General features: G+C 57.6%; 1 protein-coding gene across 1 annotated transcript; it reads right to left on the reverse strand.

Annotated features, from left to right (window-relative positions):
• Window positions 1-236: 236 nt before the first annotated feature.
• On the reverse strand, window positions 237-19,151 carry PLLP (plasmolipin). Its single transcript, XM_054570262.1, has 4 exons — window positions 18,887-19,151; window positions 4,141-4,314; window positions 2,224-2,346; window positions 237-1,183 (listed from the first exon to the last, which is right to left on the reverse strand). Exons 1-4 carry the CDS (start codon window positions 19,019-19,021, stop codon window positions 1,067-1,069), a joined length of 549 nt encoding a protein of 182 aa, XP_054426237.1. The 5' UTR covers window positions 19,022-19,151; the 3' UTR covers window positions 237-1,066.
• Window positions 19,152-20,619: the final 1,468 nt, after the last annotated feature.

The following is a 20,619-nucleotide window of genomic DNA, read 5'->3' on the forward strand; positions in this document are numbered from 1 at the left end:
ACCATCAAATTTACACCAGGACAAAGGACAAACAGCACAGGCCAGCCCGGTCACGGAACAGCAGGCTGGAAGCTGGTTGGCCCGCCTCAGGCCTCGGAAGGGGCTGGTGGTGCCGAGGGACACCAGCCTAGTGTTGCCCCTCCCCGCACATTTAGAACTTTTGTGCTGTCTCACCCTGCGGTTTCTTGGGGTTTACGGAAGCATCCACAACCATGATTCCACAACACCTTTCCAAATAAGTCCTTCCATCTTTATTTTTGTAAAAAAAACCCTCAAAACTAAAAACAGTGGTAACCACCAGGAACATGACAACTGACCAAGCAAGGTCATGACGCCCTCCCTCCTTCATGTCCCACGCGTCTAATCAGTGTCAGAGAAGCAGTTGGTGTTGACGCTGGCTTTTCCCAAAGGGGCTATTACAGAAAGGGCCTTTGAGATAGGTTTCCATCACTGAGAAGTTGCTTAAAACCAATCTGCTTTTAATAAGTGGTATATCTGAGATGCAGGAAAGGGAGACCGTGCTGTCAGAAACGTCTCCCTACGAGCCACACGTTGGTCTGGGGGAGGGCCGGGTCGGAATTGTGTTTTCAGGAGTCAGAATGGTTTCTTGAGCTTGCTCAGCGCTCCGGGAACAAAGACTATGATGAAGATTAAATACATGTTGCTTGTTAGGCTTATTCTACAGTGGGTCAGGGGCCGCAGATCTGAGTCCTCGTTAGTATATTTAGTGCTGGTAGGAAGGCTGGGCCCTGCCTTGGACCCTGAAGTCCTCTAAAGACAAAGCAGAGACAGTGAGCCCCATGTCCCCCGTCACCTTCTGCTGAATAAGGGGGATGAGGAGGAGGAGGAGGAGGAGGTCTTGGCTGTCGGCCTCTTTCCGCCCCATGCGTGTGCCGACGGGCCAAGCCGGAGGAAGGATCCTGATTCCTTAGGAGTGCTGGGTGAGCCCCGGCCTGATGGTCAGCGAGGAGCACGTGGAGTCCCTTCTGGGCTGAGCTGCAGGGCCGTCCTGCACGGTGACCCGGCCACAGCCTTCAGCCCCAAGGGGGGCCCTGGCACAGGGGGTTCAGGCATAGCCGCCCGCCATCTGACTGGTGGCTGCATTGCTGCCTACGCCTCGCCAGGCCTGGAAGCTGAAGAAGGCACTCACTCCATAGGCGATCATCACTAAACACGCAAAGAACTGAAAGGGGAGAGAAGACACCAAAGCTGAGTCGTCTGCAGCGTAGCGTGGGGAGGGAGTGGTGGTGGCGACACGGGACAGACAGCCCGGGACAGGCACAGGGACACCTCGGGCCCCTCCGTGAGCCGGGACCCGCTGCTCTGGCAGCCACGCCAACTCCCTGCTCAGCCCACACCCCCTGGGGGCTGCCGGTGCAGCCCTCACTCCACGGGGGGAGCCGTTAACCACGGATGTGCCGTAAGGAGGGCACCTGGATGACGTGCCAGCAAGAGAGACTGAGGTGTAGGAGCTACTGGAGACACATCAGGGAGTTAGTTTTAAAAAGGCAGCATTCCAGAGCTGCCTTAGGAATTTTCCGGAATCATCTGTTCATAGGTGGCTGCTTTCAGAAGCCCCGTGTCTCTGCCTCGGTGCCCGGCTTCACGGATCTCAAAACCACCCTCAGCAGGAAGACTGAGGAAACCCAAGACCTGGTCTCGATCCTGCTCTGCCCTGGACTTAGTTGAAGTGTGTTATCTCTCTGAGCCTCAGTTTCCCTGTTGGTCAGAAGGGCCTGGTAGTCCCTGTCTGAGGCAATGTCAGTGCATGGCCTCATGGAGGGGACTCCCGCTCACTGGCTGCTGGACACAGAGCCCAAGTTTGGCCTTCGTGGAGGAGCCTACAAATCCCCCCAAAAGGTCTTAACCAAAAGGTTTCTGCACATGCCCTTTTCAAGGTAGTGATGGGGGTGGTAGTTTTGAACAGCTCCCAGGGCGCACGTGACCCTAAATCAGCGCACCGCAACCGATTTACAGCCAGGTTCAACAGTTACCCCAAAACTTCCCTTCACCCCGAGGTCCTTCCCAAGCACTGTGGCTCTTCAGGGTCTTACTGTTAACTCTGGAAGACTGAGAGCTTGGCTCCCGAGGGACCTGCTGAGAGTTAGGAGGAGGACTCGGGAGGTGGCAGGTGCCTGGCTGCAGACCGGGGACCAGTGGGGGTCCGGGGACGCAGCCCCAACTTTGGCCAGCCCCCCGGCCCTGCCAGGGAACCATACTCACAGAGGCAGCTGCACGCTGGTTGTACGGCCGGGTGCCCTTCAGGGACGTCTGCTCGACCGCAGCGGAACAGGTGATGAAGGCCGTGATGTAGAGGACAGTGGCGCCCATGTTAAAAATCATTAACTAGGGGGCGAGGAGAAGGGAGAAGAGGCTTAACACAGGAGGCTCGCAGTAACTGGAACCTCCAGGTATCCACTGCACGCGCGTTAGTAGCCAGGGCGAGGTGGCGCTTCAGGATGGGCCTGGAGACACGTGGGCCTCACCCGGGCTCTGCCTGGAGGCCCTCTGAGCAGGCGGCACAAGCAGCCAAGGCTGAGGGGGGAGGAAATGATGGGGAGGCCTGCAGTGAGCTGGCCGGGCAGCGACGCTCCCACCAGGTAAGACCCACTCCCTGCGGCAAGAGGCCAATCCAGCCGGCCAAAGAGCTCCAGGCCACTGCTCCGTGTGGCTCAGGGCCCAGCCCAGGCCCCCTTCTGGTTGCCACGGCCACCTTGGGGTAGGGCAGGGGGTGGCCTCACAGCCCTCTCTGCCCCCAGAGAGAGGAACCTGTTTACCTTTGGACCCTCCCTAGGCTCAAGGCCCCCATCAAACTCCACAGTCAGGATGCCAAGCCAGACAGGCAGGGAAGGACCTTCGTTAGCCCTCCGCCCGGCCCCTGGAGCCAGTTAGAGGTCTTAACAGGGGCTGCAAACCGGGGGCCCTCAGACATGCTTGGTTCGTGCCATAGCTTATTTTTTAAATCACCAACATGGTAAAATCAGATTTCGCATGCAAACCTGGAGAGTTCATGAAAACCGTCCCATCATAAAACAGCAGAAGGCTTGGCGGCAGGGGGCTGCTTTCCCACCAGCAGGAGCTGGGGAGGAGCAGAGGCGGCTCCCTGCGGGCCGGTGGGCCCCGGGCTCTCCAGCCCCCCTTCCTGGCCCACTCCACCTGTCTTGCCTCCCTGTAGGGGGCTTGTAGCCCCATCCCAGGAAAATCCCACTTTGGCTGTGCCAGTCCAGCCCCCTGCAGAAGCAGGCAAGCCCGCCCCACCCTCTGCTAAAAGGCCCAGGGAGTGTAAGGGACATGGCCCCACCGGCATGGCCTGGGACAGGAGCCCCTGCCATCAGCACCGGGGCTGGGGACACCTAGGCCCCTCCACCCCCAGAGACGTGGGGCGGGAGCCGGACCCTGGCCGCGGAGTCGGGCCGCCCCCTCCTTGCCCCAGGATCTTCCCTCCGAGCCCGTTGCCCGCTGCAAACGCCGCCTGGCTCCTGCCAGTGATGTCAGGATGTAACAAACCCGTTCTGTCTTGAGGATGACTCACGTTTCCTCGGTCTAAAAAGTCATTGAATTCCAGACAATGCGGCCTAGTCCCAGCCTTGCTTGTCTTACAATCATGTGCCTCTCTCTGCTCACTGAAAGCCTCAGACCCCAGCTGCAGGGGTTTTCCGGGTCAGGGAAAAAACTGCGGCACTTTCTGTCTGGCCCGGGTGCTTCCTATGGACGCTTTTTGTCCTGAGGAGACTGACCTGGGTAAACCTGGGACGTCACCCCCTCCAGGCTGCAGGGGGACGGCCCCGCTGCACCCAAGCGCATCCTGCACACACTGGCCTGGCCATTCCTGCCGGGCCAGCCCAGCCTCCAGAGACCCTCTGCAACGCAGGTTCAAACTCCGACTGCCCCCCAAAATGAAAACTATTTTCAAGACTCCAGATGGCTTCTGGCGTCTTCCTCCAATAGCCCCTTACTTCCGTTCTCTTCCCCAGAGAAAGTCAAGCCTGCATCCTCCCTGGCTCGCGCTCCCAGTGCTCAGAAAACCTCGACACGTAGCCACTTCTCACTTCAGGAAGGTCACCCTGTCACATCTACCCCCCAGCCCCGGGGCAGTGGGCTCAGCCTGGAACTATGCCCAGCGCCCCCACCCAGACTCACCACCAGTGGCCAGGGCACCCTGTACAACTTCAGGTGCAGCTGGAACAGGTAGAGGACGAAGAAGACGATTGTCACCAGCCAGAGGAAGACAGCGACGAACATCACCCAGCCGTAGGCCGGGTACAGGTGGTACGGAGTGTCAGCAATCAGGGCCCACACCAGCAACCCCAGCACCTGGAGGGAAGAGACAGGGCCAGAGTCACCCAGGGTCCCAGCACCCGGGCTGCAGGCCTCAGAGCAGAGTCCCCTGGCCTCGTGCCATTGGGCTCCCTCCCATTTCCATTTAGTCAAATATTTATCCAGCTCTGCCTGCACACTGCTGTGTACCAAGCCCTCGCCTGGTAGCTCCCCATCCAGCCTCAGCTGAGATGTGATGTGTTCCGGTTCCCCACCCCTCCGACCTGATTCCAGAACCCTCCCCGGTGCTCGCGGGGCTCCCCCGGCACCCACTCCCAGGACCGGCATTCTCTTTCCTTCCCCAGCCTGTGAGTCCCCCAAGGGCAGGACAACTGTCTCACTCGTAGCTGCGTCCAGGCACCCAGTCCAAGACCTGGGCCCTGCCAGGGGTTGTGTAAAAGCTGCTGAAAGAAAGATGAAGTCACCTGCAGATCCCTGAGGGACAGATGGACTCCCAGAGGTGGGGAAGTGAACAACGCGTGTGTGTCCTGTGGGTAACAGCCACCTGTGCCCCCCAACCCCGTCCATCCCACCCGCCCTGACCTTCCTAATTGCCCCTCTGCACAGGTGTTGCCATCCCCGCCTTGCAGGTGCCACTGGACCTCAGAGCAGCCCAGGTGTCTGTCACCCCGCTCCCACGTGGCAGCATGGGCCCTAACATCCTGGCAAACGGTGTGGCGTGTGCCGCTGCTGACAGCACGGACTCAGAGACGACGGCCTGGTTTAAAACGCCCCTTCCCTCACCAGGCGAGTGACCCTGGGCAAATGTGCAAGTTCTCTGTGCTTCTGTTATCTCACTGTCAAATGAGCATGATGACCATGCCTAGGTCATGGGGCTGCGTTAAGGACCAAGGAGTTCATGGCCTCAAGTGAATACAATGGAGTGTTTGCTTTGATTATTCCCGGCGGGTCCGCGGTGGCCGCCCCAGCCCTCCCTCCCCCACAGGGACATTCTCTGGAATCCCTGGCCAGCTCGGCATGTCTCGGGGCCGGCTGCTGCGGGGAGGGAGGCTACCATGGGGCTTTGGGAAAGGGCTCTGTGGCTGGTGAACACGCGCAGGAAGAGCGGTGTCCAGGCATGTGGCACCAGCGCTCACGGCGACCTTGTCACCAGCCTGAGATGAGCCAACCATCAGATTATAAAAAAGCCACTTGGGAGCGAGCCCCAGCTCTGGAGGCTGGTTTCTGGGGACAGAAAGTCTCCCTGGCCACTCACACCAGTTAATGGGCTGTGGCAAGGCCCTGGAGCAGATACGAGAGAGCTGGCACTCCCCCAAGGGCCCACGGCCCCGAGGACAGCCAGTGTTGGGCGCCTGCCAGGCCCCCCACCCGAGCACTCCGCCAAGACCCAGAGGGAGGCCTCTGTAGCGATCTCCTCCCTGTGAGGTCAGGCCAAGAACAACCTCCGCTGAGGGGCCCGGAGGGTCCAGCGGCCCCTCTGATCACCTTTCTTGCTCTTCTTCTTGACCTTCCCCTACGAGAGGCTGGGAAAGGTATGGCTTCTCTTCCTGCACCATTTGGGTCTGCGCATCAACCTCTGGGCCTCAGTCCTGCCTGTCTGTGTGACCCTGGGCGAGCGCCTTCCCTGCTCTGCCCTGCGGGCTCACCTGGGCGGCTCTCGCGAGGTTCGCCTGCTACGAGGCAGGCCCCACGCGGAGTCCCATTCCATTCATCGCTGTGTCTCCAGTGCCTGGCATTATAATGCCTGCTCAATAAATAGTGGTCAGGAGTGAACTGGCCTCAGTTTCTCTTATCAGTCACAGGTGGAAACCCGCCCTGCATGAGGGCTGTGTACTAAGAGAGAAAGCAGGTGTGAACTGGCGAATCTGCTCCCCTAACCACAAACAGGCTGGCAGTGGCCTGGGGGACCCACTCTGCAGGTGAGAAGGGTGGCCCAGGTAGCACAGCCTCGCCAGCAGTCACACAAGCTGGGGACAGTGCCCTTATCAATACTCAGAGCCACGGGGGTCTCAGCCCAGGGCCCCTCCCACACCTTTGCCCCCCTCCTTAGGCTACCCTGCCTGAAACAGACTCTCCTGAAGCAACACTTCTGGGTGCCATCGGGGCCCCTCTGGGTGAAAACTGGGCGGGGCAGGGACAAACGATTCTCTTTTGCCTTAAAGCCAGGTCCGCAAGGGACCTGGGCCATCTTGTTGCTGGGCTCCAACTCTCTGAAAGGAAGTTAGACAATGCAGTGAACTGAAAATTAAGAAAAGGTCAATTCACAGTTACATGAGCACACCCCTATCAGTTACAGGCTCATAGACTTGGTCACCGGAACCAATAAATGCCCCCCAGCTCCGGGCCAGGCCTCGGGCAAGCACGTCCCCTTTGATGACACGGGTGCCCCCACAGCCCTCCCATCCTCTGTTGTTTATTATCCCCACTTCCCAAGCAGCTCTGAGGGAAATGTGCCAGGGTCACCCAGCCACCCAGGGTAAAGGGCAGGGCAGGATTTGAACCCAAACCTGTCCTCCTTGGGAAGCCGGGCCCTGAGAGTTACTTAGCGATGTGTACAAAACAAAGGCACTCCAGCTGGCTCGGGGGCCAGGCCGGCAGGCGCCCAGGCGCCCAGGCTCCCCCGCCCCCGCCCGGCCCTCCCACCCAGCCCTGGTTTCCAGATGAACGAGCGCAGCCTCCGGGAGATGGAGCTGCTGGATTAGCAGAGGGAATTTCTGGTTTTCCTTCTGGCCTCGCCGCCCTGGCCCCGGCCCAAGCAGCCACCTCGGTTTCTGCCCTAGAACAAGGAAGGTCCATTCCTCCGTCTGAACCAGACTGACTGGCTCCTCCACCCGCTCCCCTCATCTCCTCGCTCACAGCCCCAAGAATCCGAAGGGAGCACCCCCACCCAGGGCTCCACGCAGACCCCACTCAGAAGCGCAGGCCCCGTTTTTTTCTGAAAACCTAAGGATTTCGGGTTAGAAATGTTCTGTTTACAGGAGGACGGTCAAAAAAGACGCAGCCACGTATGTCCCAGGACCTTTGTGCCTCCAAAAGAATTTCTGAACAATGGGCTAACAGAGAGATTTTTGTTAAAATCACCCGTGGGATCAAAGCGGAGACAGGTTCATCACGAACACCAGACCAAGAGGCACTTCCTTGATTGTCATGGGCCCTAATCCAGTGACGGGTGTCCTCAGGAGAGGGAAAGTGGACACAGACCCGCACGGTCTTGTGAAGACCGTGAAGGCGGAGGCAGAGATCGGAGTGATGTGTCTCCAAACCAAAGGAACACTGACGATTGCTGGCAACCACCAGAAGCCTAGGAGAGAGGCATGGGACAGAGTCTCCTTCAGGACCCCCAGAAGGGGCCAACCTTGCCATCACCTTGATCTTGGACTCGCGGCCTCCAGAACTGGGAGCAAATACATTTCTGTTGCTTTCGGCCCCCATTCGGGGTACTTCCATTGTGGCAGCCCTGGCACACGAAGACAGCGTCCTTCGCTACCCGGAGCCTGCGGTGGGAAACCTGCTCTGATTCACTGCGTGGCGCTGGCATCGGCTCTCACGGCAGCCTGGCCTGTTACCTCTGGCTTTGAGCTCTGCTGTTGCTGCCTTACCAGCTGCAGGACCTTGGGCACGTCGCTGCACCTCTCTGCCTCAGCGTCCTCCTCTTCAAAGTGTGCCTACCTCGTGGAGTGGTCCTGAGCTGTAAATGGAGAGCTACACAGGCGGGGGCAAATGCAGGTTTACGGTTGTTCGTATGGAAAAAGACGTGCAGGTTGAGTATGACCACAGCTTTATGAACGCAAAAGAATGTCGCAGTGCAACTATAAGCCTCCCTTTGCCCACCCCATGTCGAAGGTATTTAGACCAGCACCCAACATAGACTTAACACTTCACACATGTTCTACCTTCAGTATCACTCTAAGACAAGAGAATGTGGGTTTTCCAGTTCATTCTCTGTGCCTAGTGTCCTTGGGTCGTATAGCGTGTACACCTCCCGAGGGCGCGGCGCCCGGGTGAGATAATGAATGTATCTAAACAGAAGCGCCAGGCACGGTGCCTGGCAGATAAGGCCCTATGCCAAGGCGGGCCAAGGCGGGCCCCCCATCTGTCAGATAAGGCAGGCGGACTTCTGGGAAGGGGAGGCCCCACAAGTCCACCCAGCCCAGCTGTAGGACGCCGCGCTACTGCCCCTCACAGGCAGAGGGCCCTGTGCAGAGCACATTGCCCTGCAGACCTCAGTCTTCCCCTCTGTGCAACGGGACCTTGGCCTTCCTTCTGTGCAATGTTCTCCAAGTCTCCCCCGAGTCCGAGGCCCGGCGTTCCTCTACACGGGCCTCCTCCAGGCTGGCCCAGGACCTCCTCCCCCACCAGCCCGTGGGCGCTAAGCTCACACCTGTCCCGCGCAGGGAGGGTCGGAAGCCCAAGTCTCCCTTAAATCTTCCCCACTTCCTGGGCTAGGCCAGACCCCTGGATCAGATGCGCTGCGTGGCACTGTGGGGGTCACCTACACTTTCTGGCCTGTTTCTTCCTCTGTCGTGTGAGGAGGTCGGGGAGGGGAGGCCCACCCTGATCACCTCACAGCTGTTGTGCAGGTAAAACGATGTGAAGGATGAGTTAAAAACCATTGTGGTCATGAGTGGCCGTGAGGGCTGTGTGTTAGCCGGTCGGGGCGTTAAGGGAGCAAACCCCAGCAGGAGGGACGGCACCTGGGAGCCCGCAGGCCGGCTGACTCCGCAGGTCACAGAGATGAGGAAGGGGTCCGGGCGGGGCCCGTGGAGCTGAGAGCGGGCTGTGGCATCTGAGGGAACACAGGCCTGGGGCAGCCAGAACGTCTGACGTTTCCAGAGCCCCTGGAAATCCAGCTTTCTGTGTGAATCCCTCAGCTTTTAAAACATTACAAAGGAAACTTTACAAAAGGAAAAGTACAAGGGCAAGGCCCCCAGGACTTCCTCTCACCAGAGCACCATCTAGGAAACTGAGGCCCAGGCCAATGACGCGAACCCTCTCCCGGGGTTCCCCCTCTCAGGGACACATCTGGACATCTGAGGACACGCGGAACTTGGCCTGGCCGGGCCCAGCCTCCACCCCCGCCCTGGCCCTTCTCCCTATAGTGAAAGGGACTTTATGGGGACAAAAAGCCACCTATTGTGTCACAGGAGACAAAGGCGCAGGGGACAGAGGCTCCAGGCGCCCGAGCTGGCCACAACAACTCCACACACGCCACCCCCTCCCTGGGCAGAGGGTCAGGCCTGGGGGACAGGCTGCCCGGAATTCCCGCGCTGCGCCCTGGGAGCATTAGGGGTTCACAGTGAGGGCAGAGCTGACCCCTGAACCCAGGGCGGAGTGGGGGCTGCCCCGCCCCCCTGAACCTCACTCTCCTTATCTGAAAAGTGGGCGTGAGTTACCCAATCGAGTAAATCGAGTCCTTCTGTCACTGAGCAAACTCTGCGGAGGGCCGCTCCGTGCTGGGGCGGCTGGGAGGTGGCAGCCAGGGTCCCAGCCCCATGTAGCCCCCAGCCTCAGCTGTCACAGGGAATAATGGGTCACCTCCAGGGCTTTCCAAAGGCGGCCTTCATCACATTACCTGTTATTCCTGAGTCCCAGGATTCAGAACTAGGTTTTTGCAATTTACAGAGATGGAAGAGGTTCCTATACAGCCACCCCAATAGCCCAGCCACCTCCAGAGACCCCCTAACGAGGCTGTCCGGCCTCTGCATGTGCCCTGCGTGTCACGGAGCCCACTGCCACTATTGTTCCTTCCTGGGCTCCCTCAGGACGTGAGAAAAATTTTCCCATCATAAAGCTCAAACTGCCTCCTGCGTACCCTCCCACCTGGATTCCACTCAGCACTTGGGGGCTAGAGACCAAGCAGGTCCCCACCCGCAGGTGGCCCCAGGGGTGTGAACGCAGGTGAGGGCCTTTGAATCACATCCCCAAGGCCTCCCCTGGCTCCCAGAGCAAATGGCAATGCTCCTTGGGTTCTAGAAATTTAGACCTCACCAGCCTGCCCTCCTTCCTTCCTTCCCTCAGTCCCTCAGGGGTCTCCGGCCCACCCCGCCTACCTGTGCCTCCAGCGCTAAGACCCCCACAAGCTATACAGTTATACAAGTTATATGGCGGGGGGCTTTGGTCCCCTGTTAAGCCCCACGTCCTGTCCAACCCCAGCTGCTCACTTGCCCCACCAGCCCCCACTCATGCGTCCCTCCCAGAACCTTCCTCCCGGAGCCCAACCCTCTCTCAATACAGCCTTTGGACCACTTTACAGATGAGGAAACCAGGGCACTTGGAAGATATGGCCCTGACCCAGGGAGGGCTGCGGCCCAGCGGGTGGGGGCGCCCGGAGGACAGACCCCGGAATCCGAGACGGAGGGACACTCCCCTGGAGACTAAGTGCTTTGGCGGAAGCATTGCTGCCCTGGAGGTCAGAACAGAGAGGGGAAGGAGCTGACCTTGAACTCTGGCAGAGGTGTCCTCAGCACCCCAGGCAGGCCCCCATCAGCCCCCCAGAGAGAGCAGGCTGTGGGGAGCACATGGAACCTCGCTAGCACGCCGCGAGGCCTTGCCTCGGCCGACTGGGGAACAGGGTGGGGCGGCCTCATGTGAGGGTCGTCTCTAGTGCCTGACTTCTTCCCGAGACACTGGCTCTAGCCCTGACTCTGGCACGAATGTTCCGGGTGACCTTGAGTGAGATGAGCCCACCTTAACTTGGAGGGGCAGGTAACCCCATCCTGCTAACTTCACACAGGGTGGCAGGTTATCTGGGGTCTGACAGCCTCCCCTCCCCCCATGAAAGCCCAGGTCTGTTGCCTAGCAGCTCATGCGCTGGGCCTGCCTGACCTTTGGCACTTGCCTTCCAGTGCTCCCCTCTCTGTGAGACCCTGGGGTGCCACCCCGGCCACACCCCCTTGGGCAAACAGGAGGGACAACCCAGCCCAACAGCAAAGGGCCCGTGAGTATCCAGGGCGGGGCTCACTGGGCTGCCAAAAACATCAGCCCCCCGTCCCCCGTCAGGTTCCTATTCAGCACGGGGCCCAGGGCAGGACCTCCGCTGTTGCCCCAGACCACCTTCGAGCAGGATATCGGGACCTGGTCCTCCCTGAATTCCACCAAGCGATCCACCAGCCGCCACAAGTGACCAACAGTGGGGCTGCCACGCACATGGAAACGGCAACCATCACCGCAAGTGGACGGCTTCGCAGCCCCTCCCTTACCCCGCCAGCCCCGCCGGGGACCGTGTCCTCGTTCCACTTACAAATGACCAAGAAAGCGGCCTAGGGTCCCCTAGCCTGCACCGCTGAATTCGGGGCCACTGCTTGCCGCTGTGCGGTCCTGGGAAGCAACCTTCCCCTCTCTGGGCCGGAGGGGCCTCCAAGTGCCACTGTCCTAGCTTCTGCAGGGCCTACAAATGGCCCGCACTGTTCTTTACCTAGTTTTCCTTTAGTTGAAAGATTCTTTTGAGGAGTTATTTTATTTATGTTCAAAATACATAATATAAATAGAACATGGCAGATAACATGTCACACATCTCCCTTCCCAGGGGCAACCAAGAGTGGTTCTCACATGCCTCTCCAAAACGCGGGTACCCCCCACATACGCACACATGCGCGTGCATCAGATCAGCCCGTCTGCATGCAGTCTGTGGTCATTCCTCCCATCCAAAGGGCAGTAGTCTACGCACAAGTCTAACACCTTCGTCCTTTCCATTGGCCGTAGAGCCTGCCATTACATATAGAGCTGCCATACTGTTTTCTTTGAGCAGTAATGTTACCTTTTTTGCCATTGCACAAATGTATCATTATTTAACCAGTCCTGGCTGATGACTGTGTGTGTGTGTATATATATATCACAAATTAGTCAATTATTTTAAAAGGAAACTTTTAAATCACAAACAAGTGGGAAGCCTGCATTATCTACCACAATAGAAGCTGACTGTAAAATTAAGTGCAACAAATATAGAACAATATCACTATATCCTAGACAGACACAGTTCTCTGCCAGGGTCCAGGGCTCCCTGTTTTTAAAAGGGGAGGGTGTGTGGGAAGGTGTGAGAGATGCTTTAGCACCAACCTGAGGCTGTCGCCTCTAGTTGTCTTTCAGGAGCAGGACAGGCTGCGGGTGCCACATACTCTCCCAGTTATACACAGAACTGCTTTATTACCTCCCAACTCTGAACCAGTTTCCAGAAGCCAGAAAGAACAAAAGAAATTCAGCAACACAGAAACAAAAGCCTGTGAAGCAAAAAGCACTGTGGGCAAAATCAAAAACAAACTAGGAAGACAAAGCTTGCAAATCCTCGAGAGCTCGCGGTGATTGGTGAGCCACTGGCTGCCAACTCAGTCTGGACGGGGAAGGACTACAGACAGACAAGGAAGGACAAATGGCTCTTCAACATATTTGAAAAACAGAAGAGAACTACAGAATAATGCTACAGTGACCGGCCACTTCGCCTCTCGGACCGGGGCACAGGAAGACGCAGCTAAATTCAGCCTGGCCGTGAGGCCATGGGACAGGCGCTCTGCCAGGAGGTGCGCTGGGGGATGGGTGGGACCCCAGCGAGGCGCTGGGCAATCTCCATCAGAAATCGCGAACACACACACCGGAGCCAGCGGTCCCCTTCCAGAACTGGACTGCACAGATGCACTCGGTGGCACAGGTGACGGCAGGAGGAAAGCCCGGGTGTCTGTCACCGCAGGGGCAGGCCGCGCCAGTCAGTACCACACCGCAGCTGCACAAGGCGCCCTGCGAAAGCCATCGCACTCCACACGCTGAGACCAAAGGACCGCCAAGACACATTTTTAAACGAAAGGATGCAGAAGGACATGGGCGGACTACATCCCTCGGGTAAAATGGGGAGGGGTAGGAATCTACAACTGCATTTGCATAAATCACCTTAAAAACATTTTGGGGCCTAACTGGGTAGTTCAGTTGGTTAGAGCATCATCTCTATCCTCCAAGGTTGAGGGTTTGATCCCACATGAGGGCACATATAAGAATCAACCAATGAATGCATGAGTGGAACAACAAATCTCTCTCAAATCAGTAAATAAAATTTAGAAGGAAAAAATGGTACTTGGGAAACTAGGAAGAGTGGATCAACTCTAACCCAAAGGGACAGATTTTTTTTTCCCTGTGCTCTTTCTCATTCCATTTGATTCTGGAGCATTGTAAATATATTACCTATTAAAGAAATTAAGTAAATAAAGGATTTTTAAAAAAGGACACACACAGTGCGCTGTGCACCGAGACAGAACATCCTCGGTTTCCTGCCGAAGGGGAGGGAGTGGCCGGGCGCACGCACACAGGGCTCCCCTCTGTGTTTTTAAGTGAGGACAGGGGCTCTGTGTAGAATGTGTATTGACTGGCTCTGGGACCCTACACACGCATGGGGGTGGCCGCCTCCCAGGCCTGGCCAGGGACAAGAAAGGCCACATCTCCACTGACAACCCTTTGCACCATCTGAATGTTTTGCAGTAGGGCAAGAATTTTTTCAAACAAAACAATTTTAAGTGGGTCCCTCAATAGGGAAACGGCTAAATGAGAAGTGGCCACCCTGACACAGTGGGGTACCCCGAAAAAGGGAACAGGAGGGAGACAGTGCGGGATGGCAGGAAGGGACTGCAGGTGCATTGGGGGTGAGAAAAGCAACTTCCTGATGAACAAAGAATACAGAATAAAATCATCAAAGTTTCTTTTTTTTAAATGCACGGGATAAAAAACAGCAAACACCCCACAATGGTGGTCCCCTTGGGGAGAGGGGTAGGTGATCCAAGAATAACTTCAGCCTCATCTGTAATAGCTTTTTATTTTTTTAAAGAGAATGTGTTCATATATTTATTACATAACTAAACATGAATTCCAAGCAGTCAACACCCTCCCCGCCACAAGCAGGGAGGTGGGCGGGGCTAACAACACAAAGCCCTGGTTTACTCCGCGTTGGAGGACGCTGGCCTGAGAATGCAGGGTCCGGAATCCTGCACTGAGGCCAAGGAGCCCACAAGTCTCAGAGGGCAGGAAAGCCCTGGGAGACCCCAGCACTGCAGTCCCAACGCAGCCGGCCTCTGCTCACACCTCTCAGGCCTCGCCTAGGCAGCCTCTTCCTGAAGGTCAGAGCTCACCTTCAGGCTCTGCCCTCCTCCCTGGAGAGGAGCTGGCTGGCCTGCCGGGGAGGAAGGCAGAGCCAGGATCGCCAGGAGGAAGAGCTTCCTAACACTCCCAAGTGCACCAGGATGGAGCAGGATGCCTTGCGAGGGACTGAGCTCCCTGTCCCGGGGAGCATGCAAGCTCATGAGCATGCACCAAGGGATCTCTGGTAGCAAGCATAAGAGCTCTAGGATTCTATGACACTGCAGATCCTAAGTGCCCTCCATTCCAACGTATTCCACGCTAAGCCCTTCATAGGCACTATCTTCCACAGTCCTCATACTCCCACAGCCACTGTTTTACAGATAAGGAAACCGGCTCAGAGAAATTAGGGAACTTACCCAAGATCACACAGCTGGGAAGGGGCAGAGCCAGGATTTGAACCCAAGGCTCTCTGCTTCCAGGCCTATGCTCCCACCAATACTCTCACCATCACCACGCTGGATCACCGTGATCGGATGCAGGTGAGGCCTCTGATCCGTTTACTCACCTGCAAACTGGGAATTGTGTGGCTACCCCCAGTCCCAGGAGGCAGGACAAGAGGAAGACTAGAAGGTGCCAAACACAATGGCTCTACTGGCATTCCTATGGCTTCTACATCCTGGGTCTCAAGGATGCTCTTGCATAAGCTATGGTCGGTTCTGACCTTCCTTAGTACCGGCTCCTTCCATATAATTAAGCTCTTCAGGGTCCACAGCTGTCAGGAAGCCTTCCTGAGTGGCCCTGGCTCCTGATGCTCTCCCTTCCTGAAGTCCGTCCCCTTCCCCTTCCCCCAGCAACAACAACAAACAAAACAAAACAATAAAAACAGGAAGCATAGCTAAAGCCAGGCTTTGAATGCCCAGATCTGAGTGCAAACCCCAGCTCTGCCACTCTACCCTGAGTCCTTGAGCATGTTTCTCACCCTCTCTGGACCTGTTGCTGCATTATCTTTCTCCCCAGGACTTGAGAAGGATTTAAAAAATAAATATGTGGTCTTGACGCCCATTTTATACTTACTCTACAAAGGCTTTGAGATGAGCCATAAGCACAAATTGACCACACCCTCCACAACATTCCCACACCCCCTAGCCACACAAAAAAAGATCTGTAGCATCAAACCTCCAGGTTTTTATAACCTAAGAGTTGTCTTGATGGTAATGGAAAAAAAAAATACATTGAAGATTAAGTTAAAAAAAGAAAAGAGCTCTAGATCATATTTGCCTGCTTCTCCTTTAAAGATGCTATCTGCATAAATTCATCGTGTTTCCTTTTTTGCCCACCCTGCTAGGAAGCTCAACAAAGAATAACAGTCTTAAACTTACAACAAATTGCTGGTACAATGAACTCTTTTTAGCTTTCTTCAAGTCAATCACCTTTGCTCCCACCCCTTTACACACACCACCAACTTTAGAAAATAAACTCTTTTGTCTTCTGTGGCTTAAAATCATATTCCATCTAATGTTCTTTTTGGAACTAGGTGAGGATGGGAGGGAGCGGTGATAAATCAGCAAACACTGAGGTTGGTTCCTTAGGACACACTTAATACCAGGCAAAGAGCCTATCACCTGCCTCCACCCCTCTGCTCTCAGCACATCCAGACCACCTCTCCAAGTCCTGGGAAACAGAGGGGTCTGACAGCTTTAGCTCTCACCTTCCCACTGACCACCTCCTCTCTGCAGCCTTCCCTTTGGCCCCAGACCCTGGCCTGGTGAGAGCACAGCTGAGTGTGGTCATGAAGAACACAGGCTTCGGAGCCCTGGCCAGGTAGCTCCGTTGGTGAGAGCATTCTCCCAATATGCCAAGGCTGTGGGTTTGATCCCCAGTACATTCAGTCAATGCAATGCATAAGGGAAACAACAAACCTCTCTCTTTCTCCCCACTTCCCTCCCTCTCCCTCTCCCTCTCCCTCTCTCCCCACCTCTCCCTAATTTAAAGGGGAGGCAGAAGAGCCAGGAAAGTCAGACCCGCTCAGGGCCGTCGCTCCCCCATGGAGGAGGGCTCTAAAGAGCTGGTCCCTGAGCCCCAGTTTCCTCACCCCGAACAGGGGAAGATATATAAAGCCCTTGGCAAGGGGCCTGGGCCCTAGCGGGTTCCCAGGAGATGGTAGTACCTGGGGAGTGAACGCCCCCACCCCCCAGACCCAGTGGAACTGCCTGTTGCCAGAGAAACAGCTCAGGAAGCAGCTTCTCCCAGAAGCAGATTGGTGAAGGCACTAAAAGGTGCAGGTCTTCAGAACTCTGATGGGAGACCCTCATCCTCCCGTCCCCAGTCCTGCCTTGGAGGACAGAAGACCGCCTCGGTCACAGCCAGTGCCTGGGAGTCTGGAGACGGAAGTGCCAATCTCCACGTCCGGACTAGTGTGCTCTATCCAGGCCTCAGTGTCCACATCCGTGTGATGGGACCCAAAAGGGCAGGACTGGCCTGCTGAGCCCGCAGGGACCCCCAAATCAGAGACCCAGCCTCTTCTGGAGGAAGCTACCAAGGTCCTTGTAGGTACAGCCGGACGCTCCTCTTATTCCAAATCCCTCTAGTTCCACTTACTCCAATTCCGCTTGTCCAAATGCAAAGGGAGCGGAAGCTCAGGTCCTGCCTACACGGAGCGAACCTTAGGGATCCACCCACCGCCTCATCATCTCAGCCCAGCAGGGACCCCTCTGCTGGTCCCAGGCCTCCTAAGGCTGCCAGCCAACATGGTCACCATCTCTCTGGCCACCCAAGAAACAAGTGCTTCAACTCCAGTTTTACCAACCTGTTGGCTACCCGCCCCCACCTCCTTTCTACATTCGGGTCCCCAAGCCTGGGCTCACAGCTGCCTTTAATAACTCCTTTTTACATTTTTATTTCTTGCTTATAGAGAAAGAGAGAAAGGGAGAGGTGGGGGGGTGAGGAGAAAGACAGAGAGAGGGAAACATCGATTTGTTGTTCCACTTACTTTTGCACTGGTTGGTTGATTCTCTTATGTGCCCAGACCAGGGATAGAACCTGCAACCCTGGCCTAAGGCAAAAGCGTTTAACCGACTGACCGACGGGGCTGGGCAGGCCAGGTACACTGGCCTTCCAACACCCTTTCCCAGCCGGGCCTCAGATTTCAGTGAAGTCCTGCTCCGGAGCCACCTCTCACCCACGACACTGCCTGGCCTTAAAACTGACCTCCTTCTCCGCCGCCCTTGCGCAGCCCTGGGCCCCGGCTCCCTCCCTGCTCCTGGCGGCGGCCTTCACTACCATCCAGAGCCTAGCACAGGGCCCCGCTCCAGGTTCCAGGGAGTCCCTGACCGCGCACCTCACCGCCCTGCGCCACCCCTCCCCCATCCCAAAACCACTCCTGGAGAAGAATTAGAAATGTAGATTTCTGGGCTGCACTTCCTGAGATTCAAATTCCTATTCAACATTTTTTCCGGGGGTGGGGACCAAGACTCTACCTTTTAAACAAACTCCTTCAGGAGAATCTGAAACTGGGGTGCAGAAGGAGCGGCCGGGGGCGGGGGCGGGGGGCGGGGAGGCGGGCCGCGGCGCGGCTCACGAGGGAACTGAGAAATTCGTAAAGAGAGACAGCACTGACCCCGGAGGCAGAGGGGAGCCGAAAGGGAGATTTGTTCTCAGGGGTCCCCTCCTTCCAGGCTGAGCCTGGCAACCTCGCTAGGACCCAGCAGTGGGGGCACGGCGGGGGAGGCCCTAAAGGAAACTGGATCCTCGCCCACCTCCGCGTCCCCCTGGTCCTCTGAAAATGGCCCGGGCCCCGGTTGAGGGAAAGCCTCCCAAAAGGGCAGCCACCCGCTTCCTGACTCGCACGAGAGGGAACTTGACTCCCCCAGGCCCGTAACGAGTGTGTGGGGGAAGGGGGACAAGGGTGTTCCCAGGGGTCCGCCAGCAGCTGAGGTCGTCCGAGGGTCTGGAAGACACCGGAGTCTTACCCCTGGCTTCCCACAAGTCATTCCCCCCAGCGCGGGGCGCGGCATCTCGGTCCGCTAGGCCGGCCGAACCGGCTGGAACCCGGCGGGTCACCCAGTGGAAGCCAGAAGGGCCCGGCTCCCGCTCCGGGGCCCGCAGTACCGAGCCTAGGTGCCTGTGCTGGAACCGGTGTGCCCTCTCGATTAGGCCAGGCGTGTTCTGGGGTGCACCCTCGCGGAGAGCGTGAGCCGAGCCTGGACTTCGATTTAGGATGAGTCCTCTGGAGGGGTGGGACCTTGCCCTTGCAAGGACAGAGACAGAGTCCTCCGCGATGATAGTGGCTTCTATGTGCGCCCCTGTGGGTGGCCTCTGGTGACCGCCTGGAGGCATGGTGGGGTGTTGGAGTGGGCGCTCTGAACAGGGGTGCACGATGTGAGTGCTCGCAGGAACGACAACGGGGACTTTCGAGGTGAGAGGGGTCTCGGGGGAGTCGGTCCTACAGGTAGGAACGGCGTGCCGGGGCCCGTGTGATCCTGGGTTGGTGGCGTAGGGGGTGCTGAGGAGGGCCTCCCCGGAACCCCAAACTCCCCGGGGCCCCGCGTGCGCTCACCAGTTGCAGCAGCATGAGCGCGCCGAGGACGGAGCGCACGAAGCCCAGGTCGGGGCGCAGCGCCGAGACCGAGACCCCAGCGCCCTGTGCGGGGCTGCTGGTCCGCGTGCTCACTTTAGACGGGAACTCGGCCATCGCGGCTTCGCTCGCCTCCCCGAGGTCGCTCCTGCAGCCGTCGCCGCCCCTCCGGCGGTGGGCACCGGCTCCCGCGCCGCTCCTTCGGGGGGACCCGGCTCCAGCCGCGGCTCCTGGCGCTAAGCGCGGCGTTGAGGGAGGGATCCCGGAGCAGCCAGGTGCAGCTGGAGCCCCAGCCCCGCCCTCGCCCCGGGACCCGCCCCGTTAACCCTTTGCTTGCCCCCGGTAGGTCCAGCCTGGAGACAACTCAAGTCTCGTCTGTCAACTCTACAGACGACAAAACTGAGGCCGCCGTCAGTGAGAGGGCTCGCCAAAACCTGCCTGGAGAGCTGCGCGTTTCTGTCCCGGGGAAGGCCGCCCGCTAGGGATTTATACCAAAGCTCGGCGCCCTCCTAACCGGCAGCGACCGGCTCTCCCGGGTGTCTCTAGGGCACTGAGTGCCCCTTGGCCGGCCCCTGAGCCTCCCTTTGCTCTCTCCTTAAAGCGGGATCAGCATCCCGGCAGACCGAGCACCCTGCAGGGGAGGCTCTGTGTCAGCTGTGGGTACAGGAGACTCATCTGATGTGCTTTTCACCTATGAACACACTGAGCAGTAACTTAGACGGTCTCCGAGCCTGCGTGTCCTCAGCTGTAATGTGGGGATATGAAAGGGCCTGCCTCGCGAGCTGTTGTGCAGAACAAAGGAAGCCCCTGGTCGGCAGTGGGGGCAGGTGTCACTCTGAAGGTGGGAAATGCTGCTGGAGTTCCGGTTTCACTGCTGCGCCCGCACCCCGAAACACACACTGCACACACCCCTCTAGTCTCGGAGGCTTGCCCAGATCACTGACTGTAGTCATCAACCAGTGTTGGCTGAGCGCTATCAGGCCCTGGCGACTGACTAGGAGGGAACAGGCCGGGCAAGGCCTTCCTGGGCCCCATTTCCTTGTGCGGAGCCAAGTAGTAAACTGGGGAGAAAAAAGTTACTGCCGAGAGTGCCAAGTGCTATGACTAAAGGAAAAGCTGGGTGTGACAGAGATGACCAGGAGGCAGTGTTCAGGCAGAGTGGTCGCAGAAGACCCCTCAGAGAAGGTGATGTGTATGCAGAGACCCGGCTCAGATGCAGGGACCCGCCTTGGGAGGAGCTGAGGGAAGGAGTAAGTGCAAAGGCCCCCACGCTGGGCCAGGCAGGCGGGACAGCGTGAAAGAAGGGCCCTGTGGTGGTGGCACAGTGAGGGTGAGCTGTGACTGAGGACAGGGACCGGGTCACAAGCGGCTATCTAGATCATTCTATTAGTTTCCTGTGGCTCCTGGAACAAATTATCCTGAACTTGGTCATTCAGAAGAACAGAAATGTATTCTCTCACGGTTCTAGAGGCCGAAGTCCAAAATCTGTGTCCCTGAGCCAAAATCGAGGCCAGCGGGCCTGCTGTTCCTCAGGAGCCTGTATGGGAGAACCGTTCCTGCCTCCTGTAGCTTCTCGTGGTGGCTGTTGGCATTCAGTGACGTGTGACCTCCTCGCCTCAGGCTCTGCCTCTGGGGTCACATCGCCTCCACGTCTGTCTGTCGGCAGCAAATCTCTCTCCGCCTATCTCATACAGGCACCTGTGAGTGGGCTAAGG

The sequence above is a fragment of the Pteronotus mesoamericanus genome, unplaced genomic scaffold (genome assembly GCF_021234165.1).
Source record: "Pteronotus mesoamericanus isolate MK-2021 breed Mesoamerican mustached bat unplaced genomic scaffold, CSHL_Meso_final contig_202, whole genome shotgun sequence".
Taxonomy (NCBI): domain Eukaryota; kingdom Metazoa; phylum Chordata; class Mammalia; order Chiroptera; family Mormoopidae; genus Pteronotus; species Pteronotus mesoamericanus.

Excerpts from the sequence above, each read along its gene's own strand:
- PLLP (XM_054570262.1), bottom strand. The coding sequence starts at position 19,021 with ATGGCCGAGTTCCCGTCTAAAGTGAGCACGCGGACCAGCAGCCCCGCA. Across the intron at positions 4,315-18,886 it reads CGCTCATGCTGCTGCAACTG|GTGCTGGGGTTGCTGGTGTG; the intron begins GTGAGCGCACGC and ends TCTTCCCTCCAG. Across the intron at positions 2,347-4,140 it reads GGGTGCCCTGGCCACTGGTG|TTAATGATTTTTAACATGGG; the intron begins GTGAGTCTGGGT and ends CTCGCCCCCTAG.